This window comes from Setaria italica, chromosome IX (assembly GCF_000263155.2).
Source record: "Setaria italica strain Yugu1 chromosome IX, Setaria_italica_v2.0, whole genome shotgun sequence".
Lineage (NCBI taxonomy): Eukaryota > Viridiplantae > Streptophyta > Magnoliopsida > Poales > Poaceae > Setaria > Setaria italica.
In genome coordinates, this window is record NC_028458.1 from 13,597,371 (window position 1) to 13,619,967 (window position 22,597).

A 22,597-nucleotide genomic window follows, 5' to 3' on the forward strand; every position below is an offset into this window, starting at 1 on the left:
TAGTAGTAGTAGGCTAGCCGTAGCTCCCCACACAAGTTAACACAACAACTGTGCCACTCACTCGAACGCCGGCAGCTTTTCTAATGATTAGAAAAGGTAGCCGAGAGCCAGAAGGCGAAGGCATGCACACACACAGACCTCTAGAGCCGAGGGACATTCCGAGCCCGGTAAAATTTCCCCATTTTCTCATCTCCATTCCATCTGTGGCAGGCGCACACACTGATGAGGGTTGTGCATGGCCATGGCAAACTCTCATGCAGGCCTAGCCGCAGAAGATTCTCTCCCTCTCTTTCTCTTCTCTTGGCTGAGACGTACGTCCGGGCATCCAGGTACGCAGAGCAGACGGGGTGCCAGCAGCAGTAAAAGATGGCGGGCGTCAGCAGGGTGCGGTAAAAAGGTGGGAAAAAAAGCACGGCGTACGATTTCACTGCGCGGCAGCATGTGCGGTGACTCCACGGTTCACGAGGCGCTGTTACTCCCCGGCGGGGCCTCGATGTGCCCGGCTAGGCGAACACCGCCTGTGCTACACGCGGATTTCTCTTCTCCTCCTGGTGACGACGTACTCCGCTGTAATAATCCACACGGCGCCGGCCGCTTGTTTCGGGTAAATTCCATTCCCGCAGTGGATTGAATTCGTGTGGCATCAGGTTCTAGTCATGTGAAATGTTACTATATCCAATTTGCCTCAATTTACAACACGGATTTTTTTTTTCTGACAATAGCGTGTAAATTTCATCATGTCGTAAGGAAATTGCTACGCTTCTCATATGAATAATCCCTGTGAAATTCCAACAAAGTTCCTGGTTTTTGATGAATAAGTTGAGGCTACTTTGGAGAAGCTTCTGAAAATCACAGTTGAAGAAAAAGAAAAGAAAAATAGAAATATATGCGCAAGCAGTTACCTAGCTATCCACTGCAAGCATCAGAACCGTACCGGGTACTCTCTCCTGATTCCGGTACAGAGGGAGCAGGGGCGTATGGCAGGGAAAAGTACGATTGCCCGCGCTCACGCATGCCGAGGCTCAAGACTTCGAGCTGGCTCTTCCATCCCAAACATCTATCCATCATCCTGCTTGCACGATCGATATGACTAGCAGCATACCAAACTCTTGTTGGATCCGTCTGCCCTACGCCCAAGGCGACGCTCTGTAGATTTACCAATTACCAGAGTCCACAGAGTGCAAGCATGTGTTCTTGCATGGGTCGATCCGGGATCTATCACTTGATCCCGATCACGTGACAAGCTAGCTCAAGCTAGCAAGTAAAAATTTGCTGGATCTCGATCTAATATAACTCCGATCCAATTAATGGCCTAATAATTCAACTCCAGCGTTTGCAGAGCTTGAAATGACTGTGGTTTCACTAAAGAAAGCTTGCCTCCTATCCACAAAGAGGGTATAGGCTAGATTTTTGTGAATTTCCTCGTGATTTCGAAATGAGCAAAAAACCATAGTACATATGAGAAATCAAAAACTATATTGATATGATGATATACATGTTGCAGCAAACTACTATTTCTGGCGCACAACACGGAAACCTACAATTATTTTGACACACTTCGTCTTGAAAAAAAGAAAGCAGTCTAGTTCGAAATAGCAAGATCGCAGAACTGACCTTCCCTTTGCATTCGGATGGTGTGGTCTCTATGTTAGGTGTCTCTGTTTAATTAGAGTCATCGATTTAGTTAATCCATGGATGTCTGTAGCAGTCACATAGCTAATTAGCTGATAATGACACCCACATGATGGCAATATGTTATCCGTAGACTAAAACTAGCATTTCTTCAAAATCTAATTGGTTCGTCTGGCTGGCAACGCAAACGACAGCAAGTACACTGTACACATCCAGTTAACTGACAAAAATAGTAGCTCAATTTTTCATCCAAGTTGGATTAATATACCTAAACAACCTTTTTTGTTCAGAATGAACACAAAATGGAAATGAGTACTCCTATATGGCAAAAGGAATCTCTTGTTGTCACCTAGCCAACCAGAGTTCGATTATCAATTTCAATGTACTAATTAATACTAGGTGACCAACCATCCCCCTCGGTGTTGTGTAACGTCAGCAAAGGCGGTGTGAACTAAAAGGCATCCTAATGTGTACACAGTCCTAGTATAACCTCATGATGTTTAAGACAAGCTAATTAGTTCATATATCTGATAAAAGAAGGGAGTATTTCTTTCAACAATATTCACTATTTCATTGTCTAATTATATACTTCCTCCGTCCCAAATTACTATTCGTTTTGACTTTTCTAGATACATAGCTTTGCTATGCACCTAGATATATATTATGTTTGGATACGTAGCAAAAGTTATGTACGTAGAAAAGTCAAAACGAATAGTAATTTGAAATGGAGGAAGTAGGTTGGATCAACATATACAGCGTATATATGTATCCTCACAGTTGTTTCCAGGTGTGTGCTAGTATAAGCAATGCAAATACTATAATAGTCTAATCTAATTAACCTAACATGACACACCTGCACGCATGTCGGCGCCAGATTAAACCACCCGAAAGAGTAGGGTACGAATGGGTGGAGGCATCAAGGGCGCATCATGCGTCCCTAGGGTGACAAACCGGTAAAGAGGAAAAAGGGCATCGTCCCTAGTGCAAGAAAAGGCGGATGTTAAAATGATTGGGTCGCGACGCAAACGCAAATGATAAGATCAGATCGATCAAAGGCGAGGCGGTACAAGTGTGCAAGCCTGAGTTTCTTAAATGGCTTTGCGTTACGCCGCCCTGACAGCGACACCATGATGTGCCAGTTTTCTTTTTGATCTGATTACTATATTTATATATATATATACACATATATATTAACTCTAACGCTAGCTGCACTGACACACGGCACATATATGTTTAAGATCCCCCCGGGGGGAAAAGTTGCGGCGATTCCATGCGGCTTTTGCACTGCACTGCACACCAGCACGGCTGAATGGAGCTGAAGCAAGGTAAAGGGGCCTGGGCTGGGGTAGAAAAAGAAGTGAGAAAAAAAGGTTCCCTCCGACGCCGGGAGAGCTATGCGTGTCGTGTTCTGTTGTGTCAGCGTCACACAAAGCAGCAGCATGCTGCTGATCGCTGAGGCTGATGAGATTACTTGTGCGTGCGAGCATGGCCGCATCAGAATGCACCGGGAATACAAAATTAGTTAATTACACAGTCCTGTAGCAAGATAATTAAGTTCTAAACGCCTGCTTGCTACCTAGTCTGGTTATCTGAAGAGAGTTTTCAGCTGTCCATAAAGAAACTTCCAAATTGAAGAGAGAGGGTATATGATGAATACAGATGAGCAGATGACCACCATATGAGTAAACATGTTAGAATTAGACTTTTCAAAGTTTGGCTAGCTAGCAGTACAAGCAAACATGTATATTTACATTGACCTACTGAAAGCAACAGTAACACATTTCTTTTCTCTCTAGCCAAATTTCATACCTTTAGTTTAACCGCAGATTCTAACAGAAATCAGTAGCAACTTCGCCTCCTCACAGACCACCATGCCACGTCAGAAAACGACGCATTTTTAAGCACCGGACCCCGCCGGATGGAATAGCGACCATGGTCCACCAGCGCAGCACCTACTGCGTGCCGGCGAGCCGTGGTGAAGGTTATCCATGATGGTCCAGCGAAACACGCATGGTCCCGTGTTGCTGGAGACCATGTAAGCATCTCTTCTTTTTTTTCCTCTCTCCCCCTTCGTGGCTTTGTCCTCTTTCAGGCTTGCAAGTAACTAATCAAGCAGAACCATCCATGATTGCAAGATGAAATGGCAAATCTAGCACATATAGCTTGCGTCGCTCTGGACCACGCTCCAGGGGTTAGCCACAAGCCTCGGCGTACCTCCGATATCGAATCACATGCCGAGACGTGACTCCTAAGCTCGCCGAATAATTAGAGCTTGCGCCTGAAGGAACTGAACAGCTTCCCAGCAAATCAGAGCCAGGATTCCCTCCCTCCCCGTCCTTCTTTCAACCTCATCCTCTTACCCGGGTGCGGGGTTAACCGAGGATTAGGCTGGCACTATTAGAGGAAAAGGAAGCTTCTTTCTTGGGAGAAAAAGACTGTACCGCACTGGCTTTAGGCTGTGTGCCTGGGAGGACCATTTCTGTTGCAGCAAACCTCCAAGATTGTTCTTGTCCAAGACGGGAGCTGTCATTGGCTCGACATGTTAACCTTTGCCAACTGTTGGGCCCTCCATAATCCCTGGCCTTGTGTGGCTGTACAAAGCTAGCTATATGGTGCGCTCCATTAACCTTTTGAAGCAGCACCTACCCAACAAGTGAAGCTAGGACCAACTGTTGACAACAATGCTTCAACGGCCACAATCAAGGAGAGCCGGCCAATTTGGTTGGGCCTGTGTGGAGTTATACGAGCGCGCGATGATACAAGTCTCCTGATGCCAAAAGATTATATGTGTAGTAGATGCTTATACTCCAATATCTGCGCCACTAACCAGGATGACACAGTGGATGCAGCACAATGATAGCAATCTTGCATAGAAATGTTGATGTACCTACTTGGAAAGGTGCCAGACTGGTGCCACTAGGCGACGGTGAGCAAATTGCAGAGCTGACCATTGGCCTGGGAACTAACCAGACACTGATGTACAAGTATATCTGAGCTGGACCAAAGCAAGTCACCAAACTTACAGATAGACGTTGATCTCCAAGTGGTTGCTGCCTTTGACACCTCTGAACTTTCAAAATCACAGAAGCCATAACCAATAAGGGTGTCATGCCCATGTGGCTATCAGAGCTGTGAGCTTCCTTCTGGTTGGGTTAAAGTGCCATCGTTCGATGTTATCATAGTTTTACTGAAAAGATTCCACAGAGTTTCACAAAAGGTACCATCACCTAAAGCACATACTTGAGTGAGATTGTCCTTACAGGGCAGCACAAAACGACCAAAACGTCATAGTGCCAGTCAGAACTCAGAAGTCCAGTTCACCTGAAAATGCTTAGTTACTGGCAGAGGTGAATATTTCTGGTGCACTGCTCTGGTTGTCTGTCATGCATGCCTAATGATTCAGTGAGTGAACCAAAGTGGCAGGGCATTAGGAGACTACTCTTCCAGATATCCATTCCATTAGATCAGTGCAGAAACTTTAAGCAATGAGTAAAAGTCGCTGGCAACATGCACAATCTGTCTCCACGGCCATAGCACGCAAGGCTTCCCCTGAAACTCCATCTATGTTCAGTAGAAAATAATAATAGAACGACAAGTTGGCCAAATCCCTGAAACTCAAAGCTGACTACCAGGTAGCTTTTGAGGAATCATTTTGATTCCCTTTGTCAAAAACCCAAACTCAATAGAGTATCAGATCTTGGAGAATGAATTCTCTTCCGCGTTCACCATGAGGATGACCTCCAATCGGAATCGGATCTGCCAAAGTAAAATGGAAAAAAGAGGAAATAGTAAAGCTTCCATTTGTTTTGGTTGCTAATAGAGGCAGGAAAAGGGTAGGAGATGTAAAGTTGAAGTGGCAAAATTATGAGTTGTTGGTCGTTATTCCCTTGCCAGAGGAGTCCAGCAAATAGTGAAAGCTATACACAAATACACACTAGGCAACATGGAGAGACATGGCTCCCATGTTATCCCGTGCAACCCCTGTTCCCCACTTGTGCCCCTCCCGTTGCACATGGCCCTGTAACCAACCATTCCACCCCTCCTCTATAGTTAACATTGCCATGGGACCCCCTTCCCATACAGAACAATTATCACCACCTCCGTTCCTTTGTACCCTGTACTTCTGTATTCAAACAGTGCTTTATTTTAAGTGTGGTATGGTGCGGCAATATCTCTATTACAATAAAAGAAATTTGTGAAGGCGGGCTTCAATGAATTATTGCTTGCACTAACTAGCCTTGTTATGAACAGGATCTCAGCTACAGGATACAAAAGTTCCAAACCAAATCATACGTGCCAAAAAAATATCAAATAATTGCAAGATTAGGGAATATTTAATCAGCATCCTGTACCACGTGTAGGACTTGAGTCCAGTAAGTTCAGGGCTGGTGCTGAAGATAAATATTCCATATTGATGGAGTCCCAGTTCTTTAGAAAGTAACAGGTTTTATCATTTACTTGGATGCCTATCTACACCATCTTTCATTGTCAGGCCAGTCATGGGTGTGTCATTTTATCATCCAGTAAGATATTGAAACATTATTTAGATTAGCGGGCCAGGTGACTAATTAGCTAATTCCAGGATTGGCCTTAGAGCTCAAAATGGAATTGAACACCACAGTAGGAACTGCGATAGAGAATCTTGATGCCCTAGAAATATAGCAACTAACTGTTCACTGATAGGAACATATGAGCATACAAATTCTAGCAACTTTCCAGCCATACGAGTGGGTTGGCCTTTGAGGCGTCACTTTCACAAGCCATACTTACAGTTGCACAACTTTGATAGTGATAATTTAAACTAGAAGCTAGATAAGAATTATAGGGCTCATATATATCCATTAATGGAAACCTTTTCATCATCCCTGCATAGCCCGGAGCAGGAAGATTCTCACCAAGTTGGACCTAATAGATTGATATAGTGGAGTTCTGATATGAGCCTAACAGTTCCTCAAACAGCAGATGCCAGTCTTAATATTTTTCATCTGAAATAAACATTTGGAATGAAGCCATCGAAGTGTAGGCGATCTTTTTATTGGAACAGATGAAATATAAATGAATCGTTGTAAAGATGCCATCATGTCTTAGAGAATATAATTGCATCTGATCATTATTATTATCTGCCTTGACTCCATACAGATTGGGTGTTCCTGATTTTTGTACCAGATGCTTGGCATTCCGAAGATGAACATTGGAAGCAGTGAGCACCACTATATTAGGTGAATGTGCAATCGATTCTAATGGAATTAGTAGGGATATCCAGGCTACGCCTTGAATAGATCACAAATAAGCACAGGGTCTCAGTCACTCCACTTGCTGGATAAGAATAAAAGTCCAGATACTATTATACTTGAGTTTCACACAGTCATCCTCCTTATCCTATGTTATACACATGTCACATCAAACAATACAGCCCACCCTTTCAATCATAGTCAAAAGGATATATCCTTCAAATAAATTATCATTGCTTCACCCGCCATAACTTGCATTATGTACCAAAGACTACATAAGCTGCTTTACAAAAGAAGGAAACAAACCTTACATGTCCTATAACAATTTGACTACCGACCTAAATAATGTTGGACGTGATATGGTGCAAGCTGGGTGTGATGACAGCAGGATTGTTCAAGAATAGAATAATAATCCACTCACATCGACGTCGTTAATCACCATCCTAGAAAGAGTTCTTAATGTTGGAGCTGCTAAGTATAATTCTTAATTGTATTATCCCTGATTCGGAAAACTACGTAAAGCATTGAAAACAAAGGCATACCTCTACATTAACTGTACAGAACACGTACCCTTTATGACTGTTATTTCTGATAAGTTAGAGGCTTATTTTCCTTGTTCTTTTTTTTATGGAAAATCTTTTATTGAGTTAAGCAGAAATGATTTCCAAGCAAGGATGTACTAAGCGAAAGCTGCAAAACGCCAGAACAAGACATGAACTCAAATGGCAGATAATAAAAAGCCACGGAATGGGTAACTCATTTACTCAAACCCAACTGCTTGTTCAATTAGGAAGGATTGGAACAGCAATCCAACAGTATGTATACTTAAGTAATTCACCATCTATACAATTGGGTCCACACTAAAAATAGATTGAAATACTACCTTGGTTCAATTAGTTTTCCACAATCCTTTTCTGAAGAATCCTTCCAGGTTGACCACCAAATATTGGACAGTATATGCTTTTCCAATAGTAGCATTGAGTACATAAAGAGCTTACATAGCTACTAGAGAAGTTGAGTGTCAATACCAAGATATTTGGGTCAGATGATGCTCTTCCATGTTACTTGCTTGTAACTGCTGAAATTGATAGAATTCAGTATATTTATCAAAACTCACTCAAATTCCACTGCATATTTATCAAAAAATTGTTATTGTTTTGAACTCTCATGCATATGTCGATAACAAAACAATTGCCACAGTCATAAAAGAAACAAATAATGTAGAGGAAGCATTCAGGACAGCAGTGTCATCACCGAAACAAAAATTACAACCCTCGAGAGTAGTACAATTCCAATTATTTATGACAGATATTGTGCATTTCTATGAACTGTTGAATATAGATGTACAGATCTCAGAGCATAATGAAATGGTTTCAGCTAGCGTACCATTGCCAATGTGACAGACAAGAAACTGTTAACTAGTGATTAGCCTCCAGCCCAGTGACAAGCCAAAAAACACTACTACTAAATATGGTTCCGACTGAAGTTGAGATAAGTTTTCATGTCACATTATGGTTACCAGGTGAGAACTGAAGTATCGAGCTAAATAAACAGAAAGTGTTGTTTGCTGTAGCATGTTTTCACACCAACTATGTTTGAATAATAAATTTTTTTAGGACTATTTTCCTTAGGTCCAATATAACCTGTCATGCAGAGTCAGTCGACCAACAGTCAGGTTGCAGTTTATGTAGAACTAGGGTCGATACCTGATCTGGTTGTAAAAATGCAGGGCCGCTCAGTCACGCAAAACAGTTGTTACGCGCCAAGCCACCACGGAGCCCACAACAAAGCTAAGCCAAAGCCATCCATCAATCAGCACAGCAAAGGGAGAACCGCATGCTGACAGAGATGGGCGATGTAATCGCAGCCGGATACGAATGTCACGACCGCGGTTACAGGATCAGCGCCGCGCAATCATCGGAGGCTGCCAGGTTCACCCACCCAATGACACAACCCGCTCCGCGCCAGAGCCGCCGCGAAAGCGCCGAGACGGAAGCTGTGGAGGACCGGAGGGGATGGAATGGAACGCACCAGGGAGTCGGGGAGTGTACCGGTCCCGCCAGCGACGGCGGCGGCCGCTAATGCGGAGGATGGCGGCATCTCCTGCCCTCCTTTCCGGGCCCTCCGGATCGAACCGGCGAAGGGGTGGGCAAGCGAGGGGTTAGAGGCTTGGAGCTCGCCGCCCGGCGTGCCCGCCTGCGCGCGCGCGCCGGCAGCGTGGTAGAGATGGCAGGCACAGCGGCAGGCTGCACACGCACGAGGGGCCGGGGCGATGGCGGAAAGGCCTGGCCTGCTGGTTTGGTGGGTGTTGGTATGGCAGGGCCGGCAGGCCGTCTGAATGGCCCAAACCCGTGATGTTGTGTTCTGGGCTGGCTGCAATGCTGGTCCAATACAGTTTCCTCTCAGAATCTACTTCGTATGTTTTGTATAGTTGGCACACAAACAGTCATAACTGAAATTGTACCTGGAAGTATCGAGGGAACTTTACAAATTACTAGGGTGCTCTTTAGAATGCACTCGTACCAACAAACAACACATTAACACGATTCAAGATGCATTCTTCGCAAGCATGATCATGGTGTTATCCAATACTAGAATGCAAGCATGATCAATTGATCATGGTGTTATCCAATGATTGCTATGATCTTTTACAAGATCTATTCTAGGGCCGTATCGCTTTACATGCTCTTTCTCGTATCAAATTGCCCTCCTATCCTCGTCCGCATCAAAACAGAAAAACAAGACTGAAAAAGAAAATAGGCGCCAGCGGTCGGTGCCCACGAGTTCCGGCACCCCATCCAGTTATGTACACTTGTACAGTGCTGAAGCGTATACCCAACGGAGGTGTTCGTGCCATTTGCCAGGTGTACCGCGTCCTATCTGTTTGGTACAGCAAGAATTCGTGTCAGATACAGAAGAAAGTAAAAAAAAAAAGGTCAGAATGCCAACAAGCAGCAATACAAGGTAGTAGTCTTACCCATACTGCTGCCGTTTCCTGAACTGCACGAGCATCGGGTATATGTTCTCAAAGGCGGTGTATATCTCATCCCGGACCTTGGCTCCGGTGAGGACGACCTTGCCAGAGACGAAGACGAGGATCACGATCTTGGGGTCCGCCATGCGGTAGATCAGCCCAGGGAAGATCTCCGGCTCATACTGTCAAGCATCAGGGAGAGCAACAGGTTAGTAAATGCTTCAGGTGAACGAGGTTCGACAAGGCACACAAGTTTTGAACACAAGAATCAAGGACTAAGCTCCAGATGTTACTAATTGCGCAACCGTAACCTTACATTGGCAAAAATGCCACTGGCCAAAGCAAGGCCCTCCAGACGAATAGGAAATTTGACGTCACATGACCCAACAATATTCTGGATCTTGAAATCCTGCATATCACCACACAACCCATTTAGTCGAGGCGAGAAATTGGGAAACATGCTCCTCACTCAGAGAATCAAAATGGTAAAAGCCATTACCTTGAACCGAGCTGAGAAGCCGAGCTTTTGGACAATTCGCGCATACTGCAATAGAAAATAACATCACACATCAGGTAAGCGTATTAGTTATGTAGCCAAATTCAGCAAAAAAGCAGAAATTGGGATCCATCAACAGTTTCTCCCTGCATATGGACTGGAGAAACAATATGACAACTTTGATCTTACGTACCTTCCTCGCGGCAAGCTTTGAATGCTCTTCGCTCTTTGCTCCCGTGCAAACAATCTTCCCTGAAGCAAATACCAGTGCCGTTGTCTTGGGATCCCTTATCCTCATGATAACTGCAGCGAAACGCTGTCAAACAGCATCAAGGTTACGGTGAGACTCCAGTTGTTAAACGAATGCAATATATAGTTCCATGGAAAATGCCCAGAGTGAACGAAAAGCGTCGGCAGCATTAATTATACCTTTGGGTTATACTCTGCGTTACGAGCGCTGTTGGCTATATGTTGCAGATCCAACTGGCAGTCCAAATTGACTGTCGAGACAATGTTCCTGACACATCAAACAAGAGGCTGGTTAGAACCCCATTCGAGATTGGGCAGGAATGCAGCAATGACCAATCAACCCTTTGAAATAAAATCAAGATTCAGGAAAAATCTATCACAAAGAAGCAGAAGAAGCAATTAAACGGCCAGATAAGATCAATAATCATTGGTATGGTAGTTCGTTTTGGTGCAGGTTCAAAACAATTTTAGTCCTCCTACGTCATGTTCAGGATCAAACAGGCCATGCATATTCCCCCTACCCCAAGAAGATCACAATTGCCAATTCAGACTACCTGACTGTAGATATGTAATCCCAAGATTAAGCTCAAGCACTTGGTAAAGACGTGGCCAATTTTTTGAGCAAAACGTTTAGTCGCGATCGGTTCAGATTATCGAGCAAGGAACCCAAAGAAGAATCCTGGTCATAACCCTGCCAGAATCAGACACGAATCCCCCTTCACACAAAGGGCAACGCCCTGAATCGGTTCCCCAATCCACGCCAATGCCAACCCCTCGAGCCAAACCGACTGCCAATGCCGGTGCAAACCGTAATAACAGATCAAAACCAAGAGCCGGCGCGCGATCGTTCGCAAACCCCATCCCCAATTAATCCCCATCATCCACAAACCCCATCACCGCAATCCGATCGCGTCGGGGAGTCGGGGGACTCACTGGAGGGTGGGGACGAGGCCGGACGGGTGCCTGTCGAGATCCACCTCCGGCGCGTCCTCCGCCGCATTCACCGCGGGCGCCGCGGCCCGTCCTCCTCCGCCAGCGCCCCACGCGCCGCTCCCGCTGCGGAGCCCCAGCCCCAGCACCGTCGGTTCCGCGCCCGCCACGGAAGCCATGGCTCGACGGCGGGGGTTGGGTTGCGATTCGGGAGCTTGGAGGCAAACGGGGTTTGAACGGGGTCGGGTTTTATTTGGCGAGAGGGGTTTGGGCGTGCGGCGGCGTTGGTTGGGCTCCGGTACGGGTGGGCTAGGGTTTGGATTCGGTTGGGCAAGTTGGTTACGAGGAACAACCGGAGGAGGAGGAAGGCGGCGCGGGTTCTCTGGATTTATAGGCTGTAGGCGGGGGCCTGGGTTCCGAGTCCAGGTCGGAGGCGGACAGCCCGCCCGGTCGGTTGCGCTCGCGCGAGTCCTAGTTGTTTGAGCGGGCCAGGAGAGAGTGCGGATGCCGTGGGCTTTTCGTGCGGGTGAAGTGGTAGATGAATGGCATGGCGGCCTGTGTGGAATGATGAATGGGCTGGCAGTGCAGGCCGCGCATCGGAAACTGGTGAGGCCGAAATGAAAAACGGCCTTCAAGGACAGGTGCTGGTGGGGTCTTCTGATGCCATCCGATTGTTTTAAACTTTTGATTGCTGCCGAAATAAAGGTCTGATACTATCCTTAAGCGGACTGAAAATGAGCTCCTCAGTCCTCTCTTGTGGTTGAACTAGACGACAAGGTGTCTGGTTAATTTATGGCATGGCCAGGGGTTGATGGAATCGCTTGGCGAGCGGAGGCCGCCGTGCATGGGAGAGTAGGAAACTGGATGACGAAGGCAGTCAAAGGAGGAGCATGCCCAACGCAATGACTCCAATGATGGTCCCGTCAGGCTAATCCAGGTTCGCATCTTAGGCTCTTAGCGTGGACAAAAGTTTGTGTGCTGGTGTGCTGTGTAGAGAGCAAGTACATTACTCTGGTCATCCCATGCAGTACCATGTAGAATTTTTAATGATGTGGAGGAGAGAGATCGAGGAGAGAGAAAAAGGTTGTTGTTTCACGAAATAACCATCTCATTAGCTAAATTATAGGATTACGAGATAACTCAACAACCACTGTACGAGTTATTGTTGCCATGCGACTTATAATATTTTCTTTTTCATATGTACAAATTAAGACTCTACCAGACAACTTAACTTATTGTACGGATCGTCTCAAGATTACATGGTAACGTATAAGACTGCCCATACCTACTCTAAGCACGGATTCAACGAATCTCGGTGGTCCTGCTCGCAACCACGTACGCACAGGCTCGCGCGGACCGAATCTCAAAGAACGCCGGACCAGCAGGAGAACATGTCCGTGTTGCCCGCCTACTGACCGCCAATCAGCTTTTCCTGTTGCACGCCACGCATGCAAACTCGCGCTGATCAGATACGACAGCCTTTTGTTCTGGTTGACGTTTGTATTCAGCCAGACCAGCAGGAGAACATGTTTGGTTGCCCGCCTGCCGACCGCCAACCCGCTTTTCCTGTTGCACACCACGCACAGGGCTGGCTCTATAATTTTAAGGGTAAGAAGATAAGGCCTCGTTGGGCTAATTTTTAATATCAAAATTAAAATATTTGCAATATATGTATAGCTCATAAAACATAATAATAGTGTAACAAAAAAACTAAAAACAATAACCATTATGATTACCTAAAATAAAAATATAATGCTTCGGTGCTTTGTAAAAACCGTCTTCGGGCATTTCTTGATGCAAAATCTTCAAGAACAGTATCAAGATTAATGTCGTCCAAAATATCCTTCTCAATGCTGCATATAGCTAAGCCATTCAATCTTTCTTGTGACATAGTTGATCTCAGATAATTTTTCAATAAGTTTCAATTTGGAGAAACTTCTTTCGCCTGATGCTACTGTCACTGGAATAGTTAAGAGAATCCGATATGCAATGGAGACATTCGTATAGCAATCTGCAGCTTTAACAAACTGAAGAATCTCAGGTGCTGGCATCAATTGTTCTAGCAAAGATACTTGCAACACTTTTAATTCAGAGAAAAAAATCATCCAACTCAACATTAGACTTGTTGTCATGAGAAAAAGATTTTGCAAAAGTTGTGCAGCACTTTCCTAGATCATTATCATCCAAGGACTTCAGATTTTCTAAGTTGAATAAGAAACCAAATATTTGTTCAAATTTCTTTAGCTGTTCAAATCGACTAGTCGATGAAGCAATTGCAGCATCAACAATAACTAGGAAGTAACTAAGTTTGAACTCATCTATAGCTGAAAGTTGTAATTCTTCAGTTTCATCATTTTGTCATCAAAATGTTTCTTTCTTTTACCTTGACGTTTTGTAGGAAATTTTGGCTCTATGTCCATACTAGATGCAATGGATTTTGCAGTCTCAATACTAGCATTGAAGTCTTCTTCTCTGTACTTTTGGAAATATTAGATGACCACTTCAATTTGTTTGAGAGTAGCATCTAAGCACACAATCTTAGATTGTAACTTTTTTGCTCACCATGTTGATAGTAATAAAATATCATCCCAGATAACTATACCAACTATAAATTCAAATTTCTCAAGTGCAGTTACCAATGATTGAGTATCACTTAATATGTTTGGGTCATCAGTAGCAGTTCTTTCCACTTCCTTCAATGTTGATATTATTTGTGGGGCTTGATACCTGATAGGTTGCACACTCTTTATTCGACTCTCCCAATGAGTATTAGACAAGGGTTTGACACTAAACCTCTTAACATTATCAGTCAAAATTTTCTACCTTTTAGTAGAGCGTGCAAACAAACAATATGTATTTTGTATAACACCGAAGAATAAAATAGCTATCTTGCAAGATTTTGCCATATCACAAAGAGTGAGATCCAGACTATGAGATGCACATGGTATATATAATGCTCTTGGATTAATTTCAAGCAAACGTGTCTTCACACCTTGATATTCTCCCTTCATATTTGAACCATTGTTATAATCTTGACCTCTCACATCATCAATGTTCAAATCAAGAGACCGAAGTGCATCCAACAAAACATTAAAAAGCCCTAATCCGGAGGTGTCATCAACCTGTAAGAACTCCAAGAAAAATTTCTCTACTCTTGGAATGGTACTTGACATATTAACACAACGCACAATTAATGTCATTTATTCTTCATGGCTCACATCTGGGGTATAATCCAAGATAATAGAGAAATACTTGGCATCATTGATAATCTTTAACATATGATTTTTCACAGTATCAGCAAGAATAGTAATTAACTCATTCTGAATATCATGGCTAAGATAATAATGATGAATTTCATTACTTTGAATGCGCCTAATATGTTCTTGCATTACAGGATCAAATTCAGCAATCATTTCAACTGTGGCTAGAAAATTATTGAAAGAGCATCTAGATCCCTAGTGAGTTTTGGTGTATTGAATGACAACATGATTAAAGGCCTAATGAACTTGTTAAGTTTATGAGCAGGTTATTTATATTGATGAACAATCTTTGTGGGAAGAATTGTATTAAAAGGCTCATACAATGAAAAAAACAAAGTGGAAAACTTATGTGAATCCCATGATGGTTATATGAGATAGACGACAAGCAAATTAAAGAAAAGATGGAGGCACAAGGGCATTGACATATTGGTTGGTCTCTAAATAAGATGTTGTAAGTAATTGGGATATAAAAGTCAAAAGAAGATATGATCTCAAGTAAGTTTCACTCATGATTTCAAAGCATAGCTAGACTCAAATCCGGCAGCGATTGGATGAAAAAATCAAGCAAGTGATTAGTACGGAGGGACTAGGTAAAGTATGGTCAAGTGGTGACTTGGGCCATGAGGTTTGCTAAGGTGAAGGGGCTAGTACTTGGAAGATTTTGAGGTATCAAATCAAGCCTCGCCGAGTATAGTAACGGGATGCATCAAACGTTTATTGAGTCATATGAAGAAGTGACTTGTGATCTAAAATTGGTTTTTTCACTCAAATATGATTGAATATTGATCCAAGTCACTAGCTCAAGGTTGAAGTGCTCAAACAAAAGAGACAAAGGTTGATGCAGCTCTCAAGAAGACATGATTATCAAGTATGGCATGGTTAAAGGAAATGAAGCTCAAGAAGATGAACATGGTATATTTATTTTAATCTTGAGTTTGGTGTGTTGTACTATCAAGAGAGATGCACCATATGATCATTTGACATAGTCTTAGTGCAATATTTTCGGAAAAATCCGAAACTCAACTTGCAACGGCTAGTTGGTTTGAAAAACGGAGGTTCCGGTTTTGGGAAACTGGAAGTTCCGATTTTGGTCTGACATGTCTAACAGCTAGTTTTTGGGGAGTGGAGTATTTATACCCCACGACCCCCTCAGTGATTGGTTGCTGTTTTTGCAGTTGCTGGTGTGCTTCTTGCCTTTTCTAACCTGATCCAAAGTCAAATAGCTCTCCCCAACCCTTTTTTGTGAGGTAGTGTGATCTTTGTTAAGATCTTGTGAGTTGGGTGGTAGAGAGGAGTTATTTGAGAGCACTAGAAAAACACTCATTCGCTTGAGCACGGATTTGCCTTGTCAAGTTACAAGTGAAGCATTTGTTACTCTTGGAGGTGTTCCTCCTAGACGGCTAGGCGTCGCCCAAGAGCTACCAAGGTGTGGTGAGCCACGAGACAGTTTGTGCAGGTCAAGCTTCACCTCTGAAAGTGAAAAAGCTAACTAGTGAAGTGGGGAAAGGGTTGAGTGCAACCCAGCTTCCTTGGAAGCACCCAACGGAGATGTAGGATTCGCTCGGTGGTGAATCTAAACTTCGGTGAAACAAATCATTGTGTCTCTTCACTAGTTTGCATACATTTGCCCTGCACTTCTACTTAATTGTTGATCTCCTTACATTGGTTGATCTACTCAGGTGTTAGTGTTTGTGAAGTGCAGGAACTTTGTGTTTCTGCTAAAGATACATCATCTGAGCATACTCTTTGAGACTGGTTTGATCTTTACATCTCTTGCTCAACATAAGGTTTAAGGGGTTGTCACCGCTAGGGATAAAATTGGAGGTTCCGGTTTTCAAGCAGTGAGATATTCTTCCGCTATTTAAGGCGTGTGTTTCATATCTTCGGAAAATTTTAGAGAGTTTTTTGGAGATTTCGAAAGTTTCATAATTCTCCGACAGTATTTCCGGAATATTCCGAAAGTTGCTGATTAATTTGTTTTAAGTGGTGACGATTTTATATTACGCTTATTCGCCCCCCTAGGCAACATCAATATCCTTTCAATTATCATTATTGCGTTCATAAAGTTTCTCATTTGATCCTCGGAAGGCTAGATTTTGTTTAGCAAGAAACTTCACAGCAGAAACTATTCTTACCAGGACCTGTCTCCAATGCTCTTTTTCCTTTGTAATTTCCCATTGCATTTCATCATCAATTGTTTGATTTTTGCTTAATCTAAGCCGAAGCTCATTCCATGTACTCATGTTTGTCAAATGCTCCACACTGTTCTCATATATTTTCAGTTTCTCACTGAGATGCTTCCAATCCCTTATTTCATCAGATGCTAACAATGACTTGTTCTGATTTGATTTGAACAACTTGCAGCAAAAACAATAAACCTTGTCCACATGTTTAGAATAAACCAACCACTTCATGTCAACAAACTCACCATTAGATACTTTCCTGGAGTAGTAAGCATAAGAAAAACGTCTGCCACTGGGATCACAAGGGAATTGTAAATCCATTTCTCTCACAGATCCTTTCTCAATTAAAATATCTTTTTTGCTATTGTCAAGATTTTCCCATGTTCTAGGATCAAAAATAGTCAAAACTAAATCTTCTTGTTCATCAATATTTGCAGTTTCAGTATCATCTAAAGGCTGTAAAGTGTCACCTCCCGGAGCCTGAGTATGATCATTGGCATCAGCTTGAGCATCTAAATTATGCTCTTCTGTAGCACCTTCATTGGCATCGACTTCTGCAACTTATTCTCGCCCCTGATCTTGACTGACTTCAGCATTATTTGAAACTGGAAAAAAAATTATGTAGAGCACCTCTCTGCGATTCTACAAACTGGTCTTCTTGTTTTCTTTTTTTTTTCTTTTCGGAGCACCCGACAAATGCTTCTTAGGCAACATCTATCATATTCAAATAAATAAATTGAATTAGAAATTTTAACCCTAGCACAATCGGTATAAGCATTGCGCATACAAAAAAACAAATAAGAAAAAACTTGGAAATACTAATCAATCGGTGTGTTGCTTACTGTGACGGTCAAACGGAACGTTGCTTGCGGGCTACAACACATGGAAGCAAAAGGCACTGCTCCTTCAAGGTCGTAAGCGCGATTCTGCCAAGATTCTCCTTCCAGGCCGTATGACACTGCTCCTTCTATGCAATTGACGAAGGATGGAATTACTACACGAAGAAATAATATTAATTAGATGATTGCTTTTTTCTGGAAAAAGAAAACGAAGATTGAACTTCAAATAAGCGCTCGCCTCTGACCCTAACGCACTCGCCTCTGTCCTCTGATGCGCTCCTGAATCCCTAACGCGCTCCTAACACGGTGCTCAGCACTCGCCTCCTGCACCTGCGCGACGATGGCTCTGATCGGATCGGCAACGGCACGGAGTCAGGGACGGAAGGCACAGGCACGGAGTCAGGGCAATTTGGCAGGGAGCCAGGAACGGGAGGCGGGCCTGATTTGGCAGTGACGGGAGGCAGGCCGCAGTTGTTACGCGGACTATTTAGAAAGGCCGAAACAAAGTCCACCAACCAAATTATATGTACTAATTACCTATATAGTTTTGACCCCCAGCTTCATGGACCTGGCGGTCGCAAATACGCCAGCCTTTTATTTTGGTTGACGTTTGCATTCAGCTGGACCAGCAAGAGCAAGAGTACATGTTTGGTTGCCCGCCTGCCGACGCGACCCGATTTTCCTGTTGCACGCCATGCATGCAAGCTCACGCTGGCCAAATCTCACAGATGCAGTAGCATTTTGTTTTGGTTGACGTCTGCATTCAGGCAGACCAGCAGGAGAACATGTTCCCTTACCCGTCTGCCGACCGCCAACCCTGTTGCACGCTTGTCCACGCGGGTTTGCTTGCACACGACGTAAGCTTAGCAAATCATGGCGGGTAACTGATTTTTAACCGAGCACCCAGACTTAGTTTATTATAGGCAACCAATCATGGTCAAGTTGTATCCGGTAATAAGACTGGATGGTCTATATATAGGGGACCGATGTATAGCTTGAATTGCATTGTTTTTCTATTAAGATAGAGGAAGTACTTCAAAAAGTAACTAGTATTGATGGGAAAGTTAGATGTGAACATGAAGAAGGGAAACGCCATAGTTAATTACCATTACAAAGTCACAACTCGAAATTTGGACTCCCTCCGTTCTAAATTATAGGTTATTTTGACTTTTCTATGTGCATATTTAGATACATAATAATATCTATGAATTTATAAAAATTAAAACGACCTAAATTTGAAACGGAGGGAGGGAGTAAGCGCTAATTGTAGAAAAAGAAAAACTTGGGCAGCTCCAGCATTCATTCCAGCAGTTTCCCTTGACTATAACGATGACGACGGTCGATGACGGTGATGACACAAGGAGTTGGTATTGGCACACCGCACGCCTCCCCACGTCCCCCAAAGCATAGGGCCCGGCCAGCATCCAGTCGCGGGCACAAAGGCGCACGGCGGCGACGCGGCACCCCCCGATCCCACGCGGCCTACGCATTCCGCCACATTCGACACGCACATGGTACAATCCAAATGTCCAGTCCGCAGTTCCACATCCATCCTCGGAAATCCCACGGCGGCAGCCCGAAATAGAGGTCTGCTACTATCCTTAAACAAACTGAAAATGAGCTCATAATAACTACTCCATCGATGGTCTTGTGACGCTCGGAGCATGCCCAAGTGGCCAACACTATGGCTCCATCGATGGTCTTGTCAGCCTAAAAGGTTCGAATCATACACAAAACTTTGGTGCTACGCAGATGTCCCACACAAGGTTGCTTAGGAGAGAGAAGGTTGGGAGATAGAGGACAATGTGTGCGTCTGGGAGGTCACCGAGTCTACGGGAAGGTAGCGGTTTGGCTAAGAGCGTGTTCGGATCAATTAGTAGTGTTAATAGTCAGTACTCCCTCTAATTTAATTATAGGTCATCATAATTTTTCTACGTGTCTATATATATATTATATCGAAATACATATTAATATCTATGTACGTAGAAAAGCTAAAACGACCTACAATTTGAAATGAAAGAAGTACGTGAAAACATGGTATAAACATGGGTTTGGAAATGGGTTTGAAGACCGTTAGCTAAAAATGGTAACGGTAGTCAATAAAACCGTTACAAATAAGATATCTTTGGGTCTCGATCGAGGCACAACAAAGTTACGTTACCATTAAGAATTCAAAAGTAACGAACTTTGTTCCGGCTCATTAATTACTAAAAATATAGGTGACGATCATGGTATAAGTCCATTACCTTTGGTAAACTCAGAAGTACTATGTTTTCGCCGGACACCTGTATATTCCCTTTACGTTACAATCTGCTCCTCCATTTGAAACCGATGAAGTCATCAGAATGTTATCCATTCCTTTCCTAACTCTAAAGCATGATGTCCGGGCACCGCCACCACAGACAACGTTGACAGTATAAAGTTATTAGTGTTCAAATGACTAGATGACATAAGGACACATTGAAGATGACATCATCGGTTATTTTGTCTAGATCGCCTCAGACAACAACGAAGGTACGTTAAGGATTCAAAGGTAACTAATTTCGTTACGGCTCGTTACTGAACGGTCATGGTATAAGTTTGTTTCCTTTGGTAAACTCAAAGCTAACATACCTTGTCGTCATCGATATCTCTATATTTGTCCAAATTATAAGATTCTCGTCCATTCTGAAACCGACAAAGTCATTAGAATGTTATCCATTTCTTTCCCAACTCCAATGTTGAAGGAGCAGGATACCCGTGCGCCTCCGCCGCCGCTAGTGACGGATTCATCACCAATCGAACAAGTGCAAGTAGAAAGGTGGAAGAAAGGGATCTGTTTCACCTTGCGCCGGGGTGTTATCAGATTTTAGCTAGGTCGGAACTGATGTCATGGTATCGCTACACAGTTGTTCAACCAAACGGTCCAAACATAACACCATAATCATGTCACCCTCCACACGACGAAATCGCTTTGCCAAATTCAGTTTGCAAAGTGCTAAAAAGATCGTTGGGCCAGCGCGGCGGTGATGACACGAACGGAGTCGGCACACCTCCCCTGAAGCACATGGCCCCATCCAGCATCCAACCGCGCAGGCGCACTGCGCACCCGCTTCCAGTGACGCGGCACCCCTGGATCCCACGTGGCCTGCGCGTTCCGCCGCGTGCGACGCGCACACAGTACAAATGTCATGTCCGCAGTCGCTCATACATCCTCGGAAATCCCACGGTGGCAGCCCGCAGCCCCGCCGCGCACGCGCTCGGCGCTCCACACCACTGACATCTCCTCGCGGCTGGATTGGATTACATGCATGCCACTGCCAGCGCGAGACCGCCACCGCTACCTCCTACCGCGATCCCCACCCCCGCGCATCGCTAACCACTGGACCCCACCCCCTCCTGGTTCCATGCGTCATTGACCCATGCGGGTGGACGCGCCTTATTTTTAGGAGCGAGTGCCTTAGAGCGAGTGCCCACTGGAAACAGGCCACGGCACCGGCACGACAGATCCTTTCTCCATCCGCCGGTGAAACTGAAAGGAATCCCCTCACGCCCCCTCGCCATCTTTAGCTCGAGCCCCACCTCCCAATCTCCGGTCCCCCGCCCATTAAAGGCCCGGCACCCCTGCACCCGTTCTGTCTCTGTCCCAATCCCATTCCACCCCACTCCACCTCCGCATCAACCCATGTCACCGGCACCACCGCCGTCGCCGTTGCTGCCGCCGACTAGGGAGCCATTCCGCGTGTTTGTGGGTACGACCCACCGGAGCACGAGGCGTACGAGGTGTGCCGCCGCAACTCCGGCACGCCACCATCCCGCTCGACGTGCGCCCCGTCCGCCAGATGGACCTCCACGCCGTGGGGCTCTACTGGCGGGCGCAGGCCCACCGAGAGCACCGAGTTCTCCTTCACGCGCTTCCTCACCTCCTACCTCATGGGCTACTGCGGCTGGGCGCTCTTCATCGACTGCGACTTCCTCTACCTCGCCGACATCGCCAGCCTCCTCGCCGCCGCCGCCCCGCCGGGCGCCGACGCCGACCGCCTCGCCGTCGCCTGCGTCAAGCACGTGTACGAGCCCGCCGAGGCCACCAAGATGGACGGTGCCATCCAGACGACATACCCGCACAAGAACTAGTCCTCCGTGGTGCTCTACAACTACGCCCACCCAAAGAACGTCGCTGCACTCACGCCCGACGCCGTCAGCATCCAGACTGGCGTATTCCTCCACCGCTTCGCCTGGCTCGACAACAACGAGATCGGGGAGGTGCCCTTCGTCTGGAACTTCCTCATCGACCACAACAGGGTCGACCCTGCCGACCCGGCCACGCACACCAGGGCCATACACTACACCTGCGGCGGGCCATGGTTCGAGCGATACAGGGACTGCGAGTTCGCCGACCTCTGGATCAAGGAGGCTGAGGAGCTCAAGGCCAAGAAGGACAAGCTCAAGGCCGAGGAGAAGCTCAAGCTCTCATCGAGGACAAGGATGCGAAGGAGGAAGACGACAACAAGGAGAATTGATCGATCGATTGGTTGGTGATACTGCATTGGGTTGGATTGGTTTGTTTTGTGCTGCAAGATTTCATTCCTCAACATTCTGTTCATTTCTCGCACCATTGCAGTTTCTTTCATCGATCTGGTCTGTTAATAGTGAGATGTCGGGAGATTAGGATTGGGTAGTATGTAGCCTATGAGTGGGTAGCTGGAGTTAGTCTATTGTGTAGCTGCAATCGGTCTATGAATCAATGCTCATCGTTAAGGAATATCAATCGTGTTTTTTCCCCTCAACTTTGCCCCGATGATGATATGACCCGTTGATTGATTC

The 22,597-nt window shown here is 45.0% G+C and overlaps 1 protein-coding gene, 1 long non-coding RNA gene and 1 pseudogene across 2 annotated transcripts; 1 reads left to right on the forward strand and 2 right to left on the reverse strand.

Moving 5' to 3' along the window:
* Positions 1 to 7,587: 7,587 nt before the first annotated feature.
* On the reverse strand, positions 7,588 to 9,114 carry LOC111255883. Its single transcript, XR_002676026.1, has 2 exons — positions 8,570 to 9,114; positions 7,588 to 7,941 (listed from the first exon to the last, which is right to left on the reverse strand). It is a non-coding gene; the product is annotated as an uncharacterized LOC111255883 (long non-coding RNA).
* Positions 9,115 to 9,466: 352 nt separating this feature from the next.
* On the reverse strand, positions 9,467 to 11,833 carry LOC101786057 (TATA-box-binding protein 1). Its single transcript, XM_004986376.2, has 7 exons — positions 11,516 to 11,833; positions 10,763 to 10,850; positions 10,527 to 10,649; positions 10,337 to 10,381; positions 10,154 to 10,246; positions 9,841 to 10,019; positions 9,467 to 9,743 (listed from the first exon to the last, which is right to left on the reverse strand). Exons 1-7 carry the CDS (start codon positions 11,689 to 11,691, stop codon positions 9,740 to 9,742), a joined length of 708 nt encoding a protein of 235 aa, XP_004986433.1. The 5' UTR covers positions 11,692 to 11,833; the 3' UTR covers positions 9,467 to 9,739.
* Positions 11,834 to 21,458: 9,625 nt separating this feature from the next.
* Positions 21,459 to 22,312, forward strand: LOC101786462 (annotated as a pseudogene).
* The last annotated feature ends 285 nt before the right edge of the window (positions 22,313 to 22,597 follow it).

Bases quoted from the DNA above. Each gene is read 5' to 3' on its own strand.
- LOC101786057 (XM_004986376.2), bottom strand. From the start codon at position 11,691: ATGGCTTCCGTGGCGGGCGCGGAACCGACGGTGCTGGGGCTGGGGCTC. The intron at 10,650-10,762 runs GTATAATTAATG...GCTGTTTGACAG, and splicing joins ACGCAGAGTATAACCCAAAG to CGTTTCGCTGCAGTTATCAT. The intron at 10,247-10,336 runs GTAATGGCTTTT...GGTGATATGCAG, and splicing joins GCTTCTCAGCTCGGTTCAAG to GATTTCAAGATCCAGAATAT.